General features: G+C 45.4%; 1 protein-coding gene across 20 annotated transcripts in view; it reads right to left on the bottom strand.

Annotated features, from left to right (window-relative positions):
- Nucleotides 1-13,442, bottom strand: part of LOC139537211 (RNA-binding protein Musashi homolog 2-like) — a 350,657-nt gene that overhangs the window by 139,998 nt on the left and 197,217 nt on the right. For all 20 annotated transcript variants that reach the window (XM_071338275.1, XM_071338269.1, XM_071338270.1 and 17 more), the window contains one exon: nt 4,051-4,099. In XM_071338275.1, coding sequence (XP_071194376.1) covers nt 4,051-4,099 — 49 coding nt within the window. The remainder of the gene's footprint in view (nt 1-4,050; nt 4,100-13,442) is intronic.

Genomic DNA, 13,442 nt, shown 5'->3' with positions numbered 1-13,442 from the left:
GTGTAAGGCACACAGAGGAACCATCACGACAGGAGAGTCAAAGGAACACCGCAGATACCTTGACTGTTAGACGTCCTGTCTCACGACCTCTCTTAATATAGAGGACGAGGAACAATATGTCTTCACACATCGCCCTCATATCACTGTACATTTTCTGTTCAGAGCCACCATGAAAAACTGTATTCTCTCCATTTGCCATATACACACAATGAAGTCTCTCTATCTGTCAAGTTACTGACAGGAGTACACAAATTTGAGTCATGTGTTGAGAAACTGAAAAATCCCCAACCAGAGGAATAACAGTATATACTAAAATGCTAGTAAGACAAAGGAAGACTTTCATCTGTCTCTCACTATTGTTAGCTCTGAATCAGAAAAATGGCCAGGCCGGGTGCTTATCCATCATTGTCTTCATTTGAAGGGCATTTGGCAGCCCAAAGGCAAACACCTAATACACTGATACACTCCTCTCCGCTCAGCTCCCATCCCTACCCTCTTCACAGACACACACTGACAGAGCAGCAGTGCAGTCAGAGAGAGATGAGGGAAAAGCAGCAACTCGTCGTCTCAAAGCAGACCTCACACTGGGTTCTGTCACTTCACATCACGATTCACTCAAACTCATATAGCACTTCCACTAGTTCAGATACTGCTCACAGAGAGACGCTTTACCAGACACACTGACAGCAGGCAGCACACACACACACGTTTACGCACAGACACATACACACACACACTCGCATACATGCATGAACACGCACGCTAGTGATGCCCGGGTCAGCTGTTTGTTCACCCGCACTCACCGTCAATTGCTAATAACCCATCCGCAACCGCCCAACTATATGTGATAAAGTGAAAATCTAACACCTGCATCTGACCCTAACCGGCAAATATAGAAAATGCGCTGTACAGTCAGAGACGGCAGAACGATTTTTTGAAAGGGGTGCAGGATTTTTTAAAGCCTAATTTAAATATGTTTCTGCTTATATACTGAACAAAAATATAAACGCAACATGCAACAATTTCAAAGAGTTTACTGAGTTACAGTTCAAAAAGGAAATCAGGTAATTTAAATAAATCCATTAGACCCTAATCTATGGATTTCACATGTCTGGGCAGGGTTGCGGCCATGGGTGGGAGCCAGGTTCACCCACTGGGGGAGCCAGGCCCAGCAAATCAGAATGAGTTTTTCCCCACAAAAGAGCTTTATTACAGACACAAATACTCCTGAGCACCCCCCCTTCCCATCTTCAGACGAACCCGCAGGTGAAGAAGCCGTACGTGGAGGTCCTGGGCTGGCGTGGTGACACATCCTGGGCTGGCGCGGTTGTCAGGCCGGTTGGATGTACTGACAAATTCTTTAAAATGACGTTGGATGCGGCTTATGGTAGAGAAATTAAGAGTAAATTCTCTGGCAACAGCACTGTTGGACATTCCTACAGTCAGCATGCCAATTGCACGCTCCCTCAAAACTTGAGGCATCTGTGGAATTGTGTTGTGTGACAAAACTGCACATTTTAGAGTGGCCTTTTATTGTCCCCAGCATAAGGTATTGGCAAAGTTTTCTCTTCCATCTCTCAGTTCGGTTTGGACGCATATTTTATGTGGCTGAAATACTATCAGCTTTTATGATGCTGATAAAGATAGCAGCTTTACAGACGGTCCCTAACCGCGCATTCATTCTCTCAAGATTCTGAAAGAAGGGCCTCCCGAGTGGCGCAGCGGTCTAAGGCATTGCAGTGTTGCGGCGTCACTACAGCCTGGTGTTCAAGCCCAGGATGTGTTACAACTGGCTGTGACGGGGAGTCCCATAGGGCGGCAAACAATTGTCCCAGCCTCGCCCGGGTTAGGGGAGGGTTTGGCCTGGGGGGTTTGTGGCAGGCTGAGCACCCCTGCAGGCTGACTTCTGTCATTGAACGGTGCTTCCTCCGACACATTGGTGCAGCTGGCTTCCGGATTAAGCGAGCGGGTATTAAAAAGCGCGGCTTGGCGGGTCATGTTTCGGAGGACGCATGACTCGACTTTCGCCTCTCCCGAGCCCGTTGGAGAATTGCAGCGATGAGACAAGATTGTAATCACAAACTTGAGGAGAAAAAGGGGGTAAAAAAAAGAGTAAAAATGTTGGCTACATTTGGTGTAGGCCTATCATTTTACTGCAAGAAATGCTTAATTCTGCAGGAGTTAATAGGCTATCAGGCTATGTGAGACGTTATACAGTAGACCTAGCCTACAGTCAGTGTCCAGATTTTGGGGCGGCAGGTAGCTTAGTGGTTAGAGCATTTTTCGGTTGCTGGATTGAATCCCCGAGCTGACAAGGTAAAAATCTGTCGTTCTGCCCCTGATCAAGGCAGTTAACCCACTTTTCCCCAGTAGTCCGTCATTATAAATAAGAATTTGTTCTTAACTGACTTGCCTAGTTCAATAAAAATGTAATCCATCTGAACAGTAGGCTACAGTTTCCTTAACATGCCATATTTGATGTCCCCGTCTTGTGACTGTCGAATTTGTATAGCGCCTGACAATCATCACACATATCATAGCCGGCACTGTCAGCCTCTCTACCACTTTTTATTTTACAATCTTTCCCAAACTGCCCTCCCTTCTCTTTATTGTCAATTCTCCATTTCACAGATTTTCTCTTATTGAATTCAACTCCGATATTGTCCTTTTTTCCACAGTGGATCAGCGTTAACTTTTTCTGCCCAAGTTCCCAAAAGCATTTTGCGTGTATATGGTGCGCATATAGTCAGCCCTAAAGTTTACGTTTACGCACTAGCCTAACACCAGATACAAATAATGAAAGAAAATCCTCAATATAGCCTATAGATGTGAATTGCACAAGAATCATACATTTATTTAAAAAAAAGATGCATTGTTTTCTCGCTTTATTCAAACCACCCGCCCTTCATCCACAAAATATTTCATGACCCTAAACCCGCCCGTCCAGCGGATATAACCGTGGGGACTGTGGGTTGTGACTCAACCCGCGCATCACTAACGCACACACATTCACAAATGTGTGAACACACGCACAGAAAGGCACAAAAAAATCTATCCAACATTTACGCATCAATCCTGAGTAAAGCTCTACATCCGCTGATGTGGTTGGGCAACACTTTCACAAAGAGGTCTGCTTCAATGCTGAGGAGATCGTGTTTGTGATATGACTATTTGGAGAAAAGCTGGGTAGTGTGAGAGACAGAGGGGAAGTGTCTGGCCTCAGTGTGTATATGAGGTGGAGAGGAAATGCCTGTCAGCAGCTGGACGACACACACACTTCTCTCTGAGAGGAGAGGAGAAGAGGGAAGTGCTAACAAGCAGCCGTCTAGCCGGCTAACGTAATGGCTGCAGCTAACTGGCCCTTATAATGGCTGCACTACTGTGGCTTTTTCAGTCACCATACTATCCATCACATCAGATTTGCTGCACATCACTATGGACCACAGACTGTCTGTCAGCTGTATATCAGGTCTTTTAGTGTCTTTTAGCCTGCAATTGGTAGTGTTTCTGGCTGTGGAGATGGTCCAATTGTACTGCAGGGAGAGGGAGATGGAGACAGTCTGTCTTTGGAAAGTCCTCTGCTTTATAGAGAAACCTCCCCCTAATCCCAGATAAAGAGCAGATAAGAGAGAGATAAAGACAGCGCTGCTCCTGGGCCTTATCTCTGCTGTTATCTCCCAGCGCAGTGAGCGGTAGTGCTATAGGCAGGCAGACCGGCAGGCAGCACCCACGGCTGGCTCCATAACTCCCTACATACACCCAGAGAGAAGGAAGAGTCCATGCCTGTCTCTACACGACACCCACCACCACCACCGTCTGTAACATCAGGCACACCTCAGCCTGCCATAGCTTTTAAATTGCATTCTATTGATTTTTAAAGGACGTTTTCCAGTGTCTGGATAAGCACTGTAATAGGTTGGCACCTTGTGAAATGAATCACCCAGTGTTGTTTAACAAGGGAAAATGGCACAGAAATTTGCTATTTTCTGTCCCATGAATACACGTAAAAGAAAAACACAAGGGATGTTAACATACAGATGGTGGACTTACCTCTATGTCTGTTAGTAGTTTTATCAAACATGAGCATGGCGTCTTCTACCTGAAAGACCAAAGAAGAAAACAGACATTAGTCTAAGGTCAGATAGGAGAGACATGGAAGAGACATACACTGGTGATTACTTCTGTACTGTGGTAAAGATGCAAAGATGGGTAAAGAGGTTAAAGAGTGTGTATCCTTCAATGTGGGACAACGGACAGTCTTCCTCAGGGAACCATAGACAGTTTGAGTCAACCAGGTAGACACACCTCACTGCAACAACCAACCCCAGCCTCCTCTGCTCCACCAGGTAGCAGCATGATCCATGGTGATATCAACTCTCATCATGTCGTTCAATAAAGCCACACAGAGAGAGACAGACGGCAAATGTTTATCCTCACACATCTCACGACAGATTGGAAGACAGAAATCTGTTCCCTATAATTCAGAAGAAGTGGTAAAAACAACGTTGAATTTAGGCAGCCTCATTTTCATTGTGGATTCTTGTTGAGAGAACAACACAAAGAAGAGGAGGAAAAAAACAGCACCATACAAAATCACAGAGGGGGAGATAGGGCAACGAGAACCACACATTCCCCGGTTACGGTCGCTAGGTAACGTGCGGTGTGGAGCGGAGCAGGCTGTGTGCTGGGGAGGTTTTGGCAGCGTAGTGTGGTGTGGTCCGGTGGGGGTGGGGGGCGAGGCGCGGCGGGGCGGGAGGGTGGCAGGGCGGGAATGCGGGGAGGGCCATGTGGAGCAAGGGAAGAGATGAGAAGAGAGGAGCAGGGGGCTGGCTCAGATGGAACTGCCTGACTTGATAAAGAGGAGCTCTGCCAGGCCCTGCCACACTGCTGCTGCCACGCTGCAAACCTGCCACAGGATGTAGGCACTAGTCTACTGCAGCTCTCTACCACCCACATGCTAGGCCTGCTGTACTATGACCACCTCCAAATGGACATTGACCTAAACCACCTGCTTAGCTCTGTAGTATGCCATTCACACGGTCTCATGTATTTGTCAGCTGGTAAATAGGCAATTGGATGATATCTCATTGGTCTTTTGTAGCTCAGTTGGTAGAGCCTGGTGCTTGTAACGCCAGGGTAGTGGGTTCAATTCCCAGGACCACCGATATGTAAAATGTTTACACGCATGACTGTAAGTTGATCTGGATAAAAGCATCTACTAACTGGCATGTATTATTGCCTAGGATTTACTCTTTTCACACCTATAGTCATCCAGTTTCAAAGAACACATCAGCCCTGCAAAACACATTTCCTATAAATAATATACAGCCTACACTGGTAAATAGTAGTATGTGCCCTGAAGCTGATAGAATTAAACAATAAGGCCCGAGGAGGTGTGGTATATGGCCAATATACCACGGCTAAGGGCTGTTCTTAAGCACAACGCAAAGTGGAGTGCCCGGATACAGCCGTTAGCCGTGGTATATTGGCCATATACCACAAATCCCTGAGGTGTCTTATTGCTATTATAAACTGGTTATCAACGTAATTAGACCAGTAAATATACTTTTTTTGTCATACCCGTGGTATACGGTCTGACATATAATGGCTTTCAGCCAATCAGCATTCAGGGCTCAGACCACCTGGTTTATAATGTCTATTATAAAACTGGTTGTTTGGATCCTGGATGCTGATTGGACAAGCAGTATTTCAAGCCGTGCTGTATTGGCCGTCACAGACATACCTATCCCTGCTAACAGTTCCATCTGATAATGATCACTCCGCTTTCATAAGAGTATCATGTTCATGTAGCAGTCCCAATCATCTCTTGTCTTTATCTCAACGAGCACATTATTTACCCTTGCTTCCAGCCTAGCATTTAGTTTGGTACAGCGGGGTTAATATAAGCCTCACTGTCTGCCTTTCCGACCTCAGGAACAATGTTTCACTTTTGAATTTCGGTGCCCAGATGAGACAACTTTTTCTGAGCCAGTCAAAATCACACACCAACGTCATTATCATGGACATATCCAAGTAAATGCCGATAGAAAAAATGCTCAAACAAATGAAAATGCTCTAGTGTACTGTCATTTCAGGTTCAATGTTTGACGTGACTGAGTTAGCAGAAGTTGGCTAGCTAGCTAGCAAGTGACAAGAACGTTATCCAGCCTGCTTAGCAACCATTTTGTTTCAAATCAAATCAAAGTTTATTTGTCATGTGCGCTGAATACAACAGGTGTAGGTAGACCTTACCGTGAAATGCTTACTTACAGGCTCTAACCAATAGTGCAAAAAAGGTATTAGGTGAACAATAGATAAGTAAAGAAATAAAACAACAGTAAAAATACAGGCTATATACAGTAGTGAGGCTATAAAAGTAGTGAGGCTACATACAGACACTGGTTAGTCAGGCTGATGTAGATGTAGATATGGTAGATAGATATGGTTAAAGTGACTATGCATATATGATGAACAGAGAGTAGCAGTAGCGTAAAAGAGGGGTTGGTGGGTGGTGGGTGGGACACAATGCAGATAGCCCGGTTAGCCAATGTGCAGGAGCACTGGTTGGTCGGCCCAATTGAGGTAGTATGTACATGAATGTATAGTTAAAGTGACTATGCATATATGATAAACAGAGAGTAGCAGCAGCGTAAAAAGAGGGGTTTGGGGGGGGGGGGCACAATGCAAATAGTCCGGGTAGCCATTTGATTACCTGTTCAAGAGTCTTATGGCTTGGGGGTAAAAACTGTTGACAAGCCTTTTTGTCCTAGACTTGGCACTCCGGTATTGCTTGCCATGCAGTAGTAGAGAGAACAGTCTATGACTGGGGTGGCTGCGGTCTTAGACAATTTTTAGGGCCTTCCGCCTGGGCCGTACGCACTACCCGCTGTAGTGCCTTGCGGTCAGAGGCCGAGCAGTTGCCGTACCAAGCAGTGATGCAACCAGTCAGGATGCTCTCGATGTTGCAGCTGTAGAACCTTTTGAGGATCTCAGGACCCATGCCAAATCTTTTTGGTTTCCTGAGGGGAAATAGGTTTTGTGGTGCCCTCTTCACGACTGTCTTGGTGTGTTTGGACCATTCTAGTTTGTTGTTGATGTGGACACCAAGGAACTTGAAGCTCTCAACCTACTCCACTACAGCCCCGTCGATGAGAATGGGGGTGTGCTCGGTCCTCCTTTTCCTGTAGTCCATAATCATCTCCTTAGTCTTGGTTACGTTGAGGTATAGGTTGTTATTCTGGCACCACACGGCCAGGTCTCTGACTTCCTCTCTATAGGCTGTCTCGTCGTTGTCGGTGATCAGGCCTACCACTGTTGTGTCGTCTGTAAACTTAATGATGGTGTTGGAGTCATGCCTGGCCATGCAGTCGTGGGTGAACAGGGAGTACAGGAGGGGACTGAGCAACTATGCAAAAATAATTAACGACTGGGTCGCGTCTGTAGCAACATGACCAAAAGTCAATGCCATTTACCTGTGACTGTATTCATGACACAGCACTGCCTCTTGTGCCTTATTGCTTAGATACAAACGCCTAGTGGAAATACTAGCATAGCCTTGTAAAATGAAGAGGCCTATAGGCCATCAACGTAGTGTATTATAGGCTTCCCACGTTCAGTGATGTTAAGATAGCCGTGTGTCTGTCTGTTATTATGACACTGCAGTGGGAGGACAGGTGTCAGGCAGCTTATTCAACGCAGGACACAAGTTCAGCAGTGATGTGGCGTTTCTCCTCTGCTTCAGGGCTCTTCAATGCAGCCATTCAGGCAGAGCACAACTCTATGGCTCTATCTGATAGAAGGTTAAGGACCTCTTCACCGCTCACACAAAACCCCTCCACACAGTCTCACTCCAGGGAAGGAGAAATCTCTCTCTCTCTCTCTCTCTCTGCCCTCCTCCTCTCTCACTCTTTCCTTTCTCCTGGCTGGGTGAAAAGAAAGGTTCAAAGGATAATGCATCTTATCACTATGTAAAAGGGGAGTGGGGACCCCAGTGGAGTGGCTGGCCTTTTGTGACAATGAAGAAAAGAGCCCTAGTCTATTTATTCAGTGTATGTTACGTTAGCTATAGACTGGAGCAATGCAGTCCTCTGGCTTTGTGTCCACCCAGAAAAAGCACCAAGCTCTACAAAGGCAGTCTGGGGCCAAGAATCAAGACTAGTTCACCTTTAATAACTAAGGATCATGAAAACACGTATTCATTGAATTACTGCTACACAAACACACTTGAACCTACAGGAGAGCATGCACATGACTGTTGAGCTAACGACTACATGGCAGATTCAAGCAGCCAGTTAGGATGAGGCAGTACAGGTGACAGACACACAGTGCCACCAACACTTCCCACCAAGCAGAAGTTAAAATGGCAATCGGCTCATTCTTGTATTTAAGTTGAATATAGAGCTTGTGCTAGCTAGGGTGATTTACTAAATACCTGTCGAGGTTGAACCTGAGGACAAGATGGGTTGAGAGTATTGGGGAATGCAGATTGACTCAGGTGGAGGAGGTTTGCACTCTAAGCAGGAAAAACACAAAGGGAAGGTAATCAAACCCTTGTTTAGATCCCAGGACCCCGGCGGGAAGGCTTATCCTGTTCCTGTCAGATAATATGATGCTAAACGTCCACTCCCGGACAACCTTTCCACCCGGGCCAATGCATCAACTAAATCTATAAGTATGAAAAACCTTATAAAAACGCCCAGTCAGTCTCTGTGGTACATGTCTCTGTGCTTATTGATGCTTCTGTCCTTGGATAAATAATTCAAACAGCAGCCAATTTGAATTATTTATCCAAGGACAGAAGCATCAATAAGCACAGAGACATGTAGCATTTTTGGGCTGAAAAAGCGACAGGGGGATATTTAAGGGCTAAGGAAATGCATTATGACAGCAGTTTAGATCAGCGGCAATCACCCCATTATTTACATTCAGCACATAACAGATAGGAATCAGAGGAGCTTCCCCGGGATCTGGGGCTAAGAACACCACAGCTCACTGTCCACTGGGACAGGAACACAGTGAGGTCTCTGCTGCAATACAATGGGGGGATGATTTGTATGTGACTATTTTGAATCCCTTCCCTTGACTCTACGTCAAGGCCCAGTCAGTGTCTCTGTGAAACGTAGACTTCCAGAAGCCAGAGGATAAAGAGGGAAAGATTTTGTGGTGGTGAAGGAGACGCTGAGTCATAAGATTTATATGTTTGATTAGTCATGAGGGGAGGCAGAGTGCAGACTACTACTGCTTTGGGACACAGAATGGTAACAATGCATTCGGAAAGTATTCAGACCCCTTGACTTTTTCCATATTTTGTTATGTTACAGCCTTATTCTAAAATGCATTAAATAAAGAAATGTCCTCATCAATCTACACACAATACCCCATACAGATTTTGGAAATGTTTGCAAATGTGTATAAAAAAATATATATATTTACATAAGTTTCAGACCCTTTGCTATGAGACTCCTTTTTCCAATGATCATCCTTGAGATGTTTCTACAACTTGATTGGAGTCCACCCGTGGTAAATTCAATTGATTAGAAATGATTTGGAAAGGCACACACCTGTCTATATAAGGTCCCACAGTTGACCGTGCATGTAAGAACAAAACCCAAGCCATGAGGTTGAAGGAATTGTACGTAGAGCTCAGAGACAGGATTGTGTCGAGGCACAGATCTGAGGAACGGTACCAAAACATTTCTGCAGCATTGAAGGTCCACAAGAAAACAGTGGCCTCCAGCATTCTTAAATGGAAGAAGTTTGGAACCACAAAGACAAAGCTTTCCGCCCGGCCAAACTGAGCATTTGGGGGAGAAGAGCCTTGGTGACCAAGAACCCAATGGTGACTCTTACAGAGCTCCAGAGTTCCTCTGTGGAGATGGGTGAACCTTCCAGAAGGACAACCATCTCTGCAGCACTCCATAAATTAGGCCTTTATGGTAGAGGCCAGACGGAAGCCACTCCTCAGTAAAAGGCACATGACAGCCTGCTTGGAGTTTGCTAAAAGGCAACAAAAGGACTCAGACCATGAGAAACAAGATTCTCTGGTCTGATGAAACCAAGATTGAACTCTTTGGCCTTAATGCCAAGCGCCACGTCTGGAGGAAACCTGGCACCATCTTTACGGTGAAGCATGGTGGTGGCAGCATCATGCTGTGGGGATGTTTTTCAACGGCAGGAACTGAGAGACTAGTCAGGATCGAGGGAAAGATGAACAGAGCAAAGTACAGAGAGATCCTTTATAGGACAACGACCCTAAGCACACAGCCAAGACAATGCAGGAGTGGCTTCAGTACAAGTCTCTGAATGTCCTTGAGTGGCCCAGCCAGAGCCCGGACTTGAACCCGATCTAACATCTCTGGAGAGACCTGAAAAAAGCTGTGCAGCAAAGCTCCCCATCCAACCTGACAGAGCTTGAGAGGATCTGCAGAGAAGAATGGGAGAAACTCCCCAAATACAGGTGTGCCAAGCTTGTAGCGTCATACCCAAGAAGATTTGAGGCTGTAATCGCTGCCATTGGTGCTTCAACAAAGTACTGAGTAAAGGGTCTCAATACTTATGTAAATGTGATGTTTAATTTTTTTATTATTAATACATTTGCAAAAATTTCTAAAAATATGTTTTTCCTTCATCATTATGGGGTATTGTGATGAGGGGAAAAATAACAATTGAATCAATTTTAGAATAAGGTTGTAACATAACACAATGTGGAAAAAGTCAAGGGGTCTGAATACTTTCCGAATGCACTGTAACTGAACACGCTGTCAATGACTCTGAAGTACTATGGGTCTTCTTTCACATTTGTTTTACAAGACTCATATTATTTAACAATGCTCTCAATGAACAAAGCGGAAATAGCTGCTTCAATGACCCTGGACAAGCTAGTGACAACCCTCTCAATTAATTGTTTTACAGAGAAAAGGAATATCGCTGTCTCTCGGCTCTTCTCCCTGCAATGTGCAGCATGCACACTCCAGTGGTTTTACTAGTTGTGCTTTAACAAGGAACAGCGGGCCAAACTTCACATCCAGGAAACACTTGTAATTACACAGCAGTGAGGGACGTAAGTGTCACGTTCTGACCTTAGTTCTTTTGTTATTTCTTTGTTTTAGTATGGTCAGGGCGTGAGTTGGGTGGGTTATCTATGTTCGTTTTTCTATGTTGGTTTTTTCGTTTGGCCTGGTATGGTTCTCAATCAGAGGCAGGTGTCGTTAGTTGTCTCTGATTGAGAATCATACTTAGGTAGCCTTTTCCACCTGGGTTTCGTGGGTGGTTGTTTTCCGTGTCAGTGTTTGTTCCACACGGAACTGTTTCGGTTTGTATTTCACGTATCGTTTATTGTTTTGATTCTGTGTTCGTTCGTTATTAAAGAAAATGAACACGTACCACGCTGGGCATTGGTCCTCCGATCCTTGTTACTACTCCTCTTCAGATGAGGAGGAGGACAGCCGTTACAGTAAGAGAGAAACCCAAAATGTCTGACACAAAACAACTTCAGTACACCCCCTCCTCCCCTTCAGTACAGGGACACCATGAAGACAGCTGGGATGTCTGATAGTGACCAGGCATGGTGGTCGTTGTCAACAAGAGCAGGAGAGCAGGCCACTGTGTCCCTTAGAAGAGTAGAGTTGGAGATCCAGTCCACACAGAACTCCTGGTATGTAAGGAACCTGGAACCTGAACCAGGGCTGCTAGTAATTTCCTGACCCCCTTAGGCTGGGAGGCAGCTGTTCAATAGTGTGTTCAGACACTAATGTTCCATACCTGCTCTGCTCCTATCTTGACTTACTGTACTGTCTAGACTAGTCTGTGTTGGTGGAAATTCTCATACTGGAAAGCATCACTTCATAGGATCACTTTCTCCCCAGTAAAAAATGAGATGGCCCTCACTGCAGTCCATTGTCCTACACCTTGACCCCTTTCACACTCACCTGGTCATGATGACACAAATCAGTGACCTGTAATATACACAGCCTATAAGCATGATATTCCTTCATAACGCTAAATGTGAGTGTTGTGAGCCAGGCAAAAGGGTATCCGGTCATTTGGTGTCTAAAGCTGTGCTCTGACCGGAGGAACAATCAACAGTGAATTGCCTGAGTGATAGTGGATTGGAGAGGCGTATATATTTGATTTACATTTTGAGTTCCATTACTGAAGACACAGGTGGCAGAAGAAAAGGCTATATACTGTAAGACTACAAAATATTCAGTCAACCTTTATTATTCAACCAGAATCATACATACATATAATTATACAGTATAGGCTTTGTGACTCTACTAAGGCTATGTCACTAACTTTTTCTTATGTTGACATTAACAAAATGGCTGAAGAAAAACACTTGAGGAAGACAATTCCTAAAATCTGTCAGAATTAAATATTTATGAGGTCCCACGCTCTGCATCCAACGATGTCGCTATGATGCATATTCTAGCAGGGACCTTTGTGTGTCATAGAATGCCTCCGGGTGCCACGGCGATGGCTTCAACAGATCCTCCTGCAGCACTGAGCAAAGCCATCAGCACAACAAATATGCACAATTAGAGAGGGAGTCACAGAGTGGCGAGTCTGACCAATGGACTGACACAGAGAGCAGTCAGGCAGACTGCATTACTACTACGATGGAACGGTGTCTTCAGTTCACAGTCCTCCCCTAGCCTAGCTCTGTCTCAGTCAGTCCCGCGTGCCAGTGCATGGCCCTGGGCTGGGAGAGGAGTAGTCCATGCAGTTAGCTAAGTATGCAGGAAGGGGTAACTAGGATGACTAGGCCCTGTCCATCAATCCCTCTCTCTGTTCCTGTGCCAGGCTGCAGAGAACTGTGCATTACGGGGTCATTTGATTAATAAGGCTTCATTGCGCCAGCCAGGCAGCCCGTTCCCCCTCCACCACACTCGAGCAGAGAGCCTCCTCTCCTCTTTCTGTCGGAATGGAGTATGCCTGCGAGCCACCTCCGCGTAACAGCCGATCGAGCCTTGGCCCCTCCCTCGTGAGAAAGAACCAGACAGGCTGGGAAATATTGTGCTTTCCAGCTCAAATAGTAATTGGAGAGGTGAGAAATCCCTGTGCCCTGGAGGTAACAGTTTAACATGGAGGACTTACTTAAAGTGCTGCCTTTTTCCCTTTGCCAAGGCAAGGCAATCAGCTTTCTCTTTTAGCAGACATATGAATTTCACGGCAGTCTCACAAGCTGCCCCCATCCTCTTCCCTCTCCATCTCTCTCATATGCATGCTTGTGTATATGGTAATTATATTAATCAGTAGAAAAGGTGGTTAGTAAATCTGCTAATTGGTATGTAAATAAGATCCTCCTGACACTGGCAAGCCCACAATCATGTTAATTTCAAATAAATATAAATATGTCAGTTTTCATTTAGACCGAGAGCAACAGCAGGCAACAACATGTTCAGGAGATGATGACCAAGGTTGCTGTGTTCCTCTTCTCTCTC

Source organism: Salvelinus alpinus, chromosome 13 (genome assembly GCF_045679555.1).
Source record: "Salvelinus alpinus chromosome 13, SLU_Salpinus.1, whole genome shotgun sequence".
NCBI classification, from domain to species: domain Eukaryota; kingdom Metazoa; phylum Chordata; class Actinopteri; order Salmoniformes; family Salmonidae; genus Salvelinus; species Salvelinus alpinus.
Note: the sequence above shows the minus strand (reverse complement) of the source record. Positions and strands in the feature narration are given on the sequence as shown.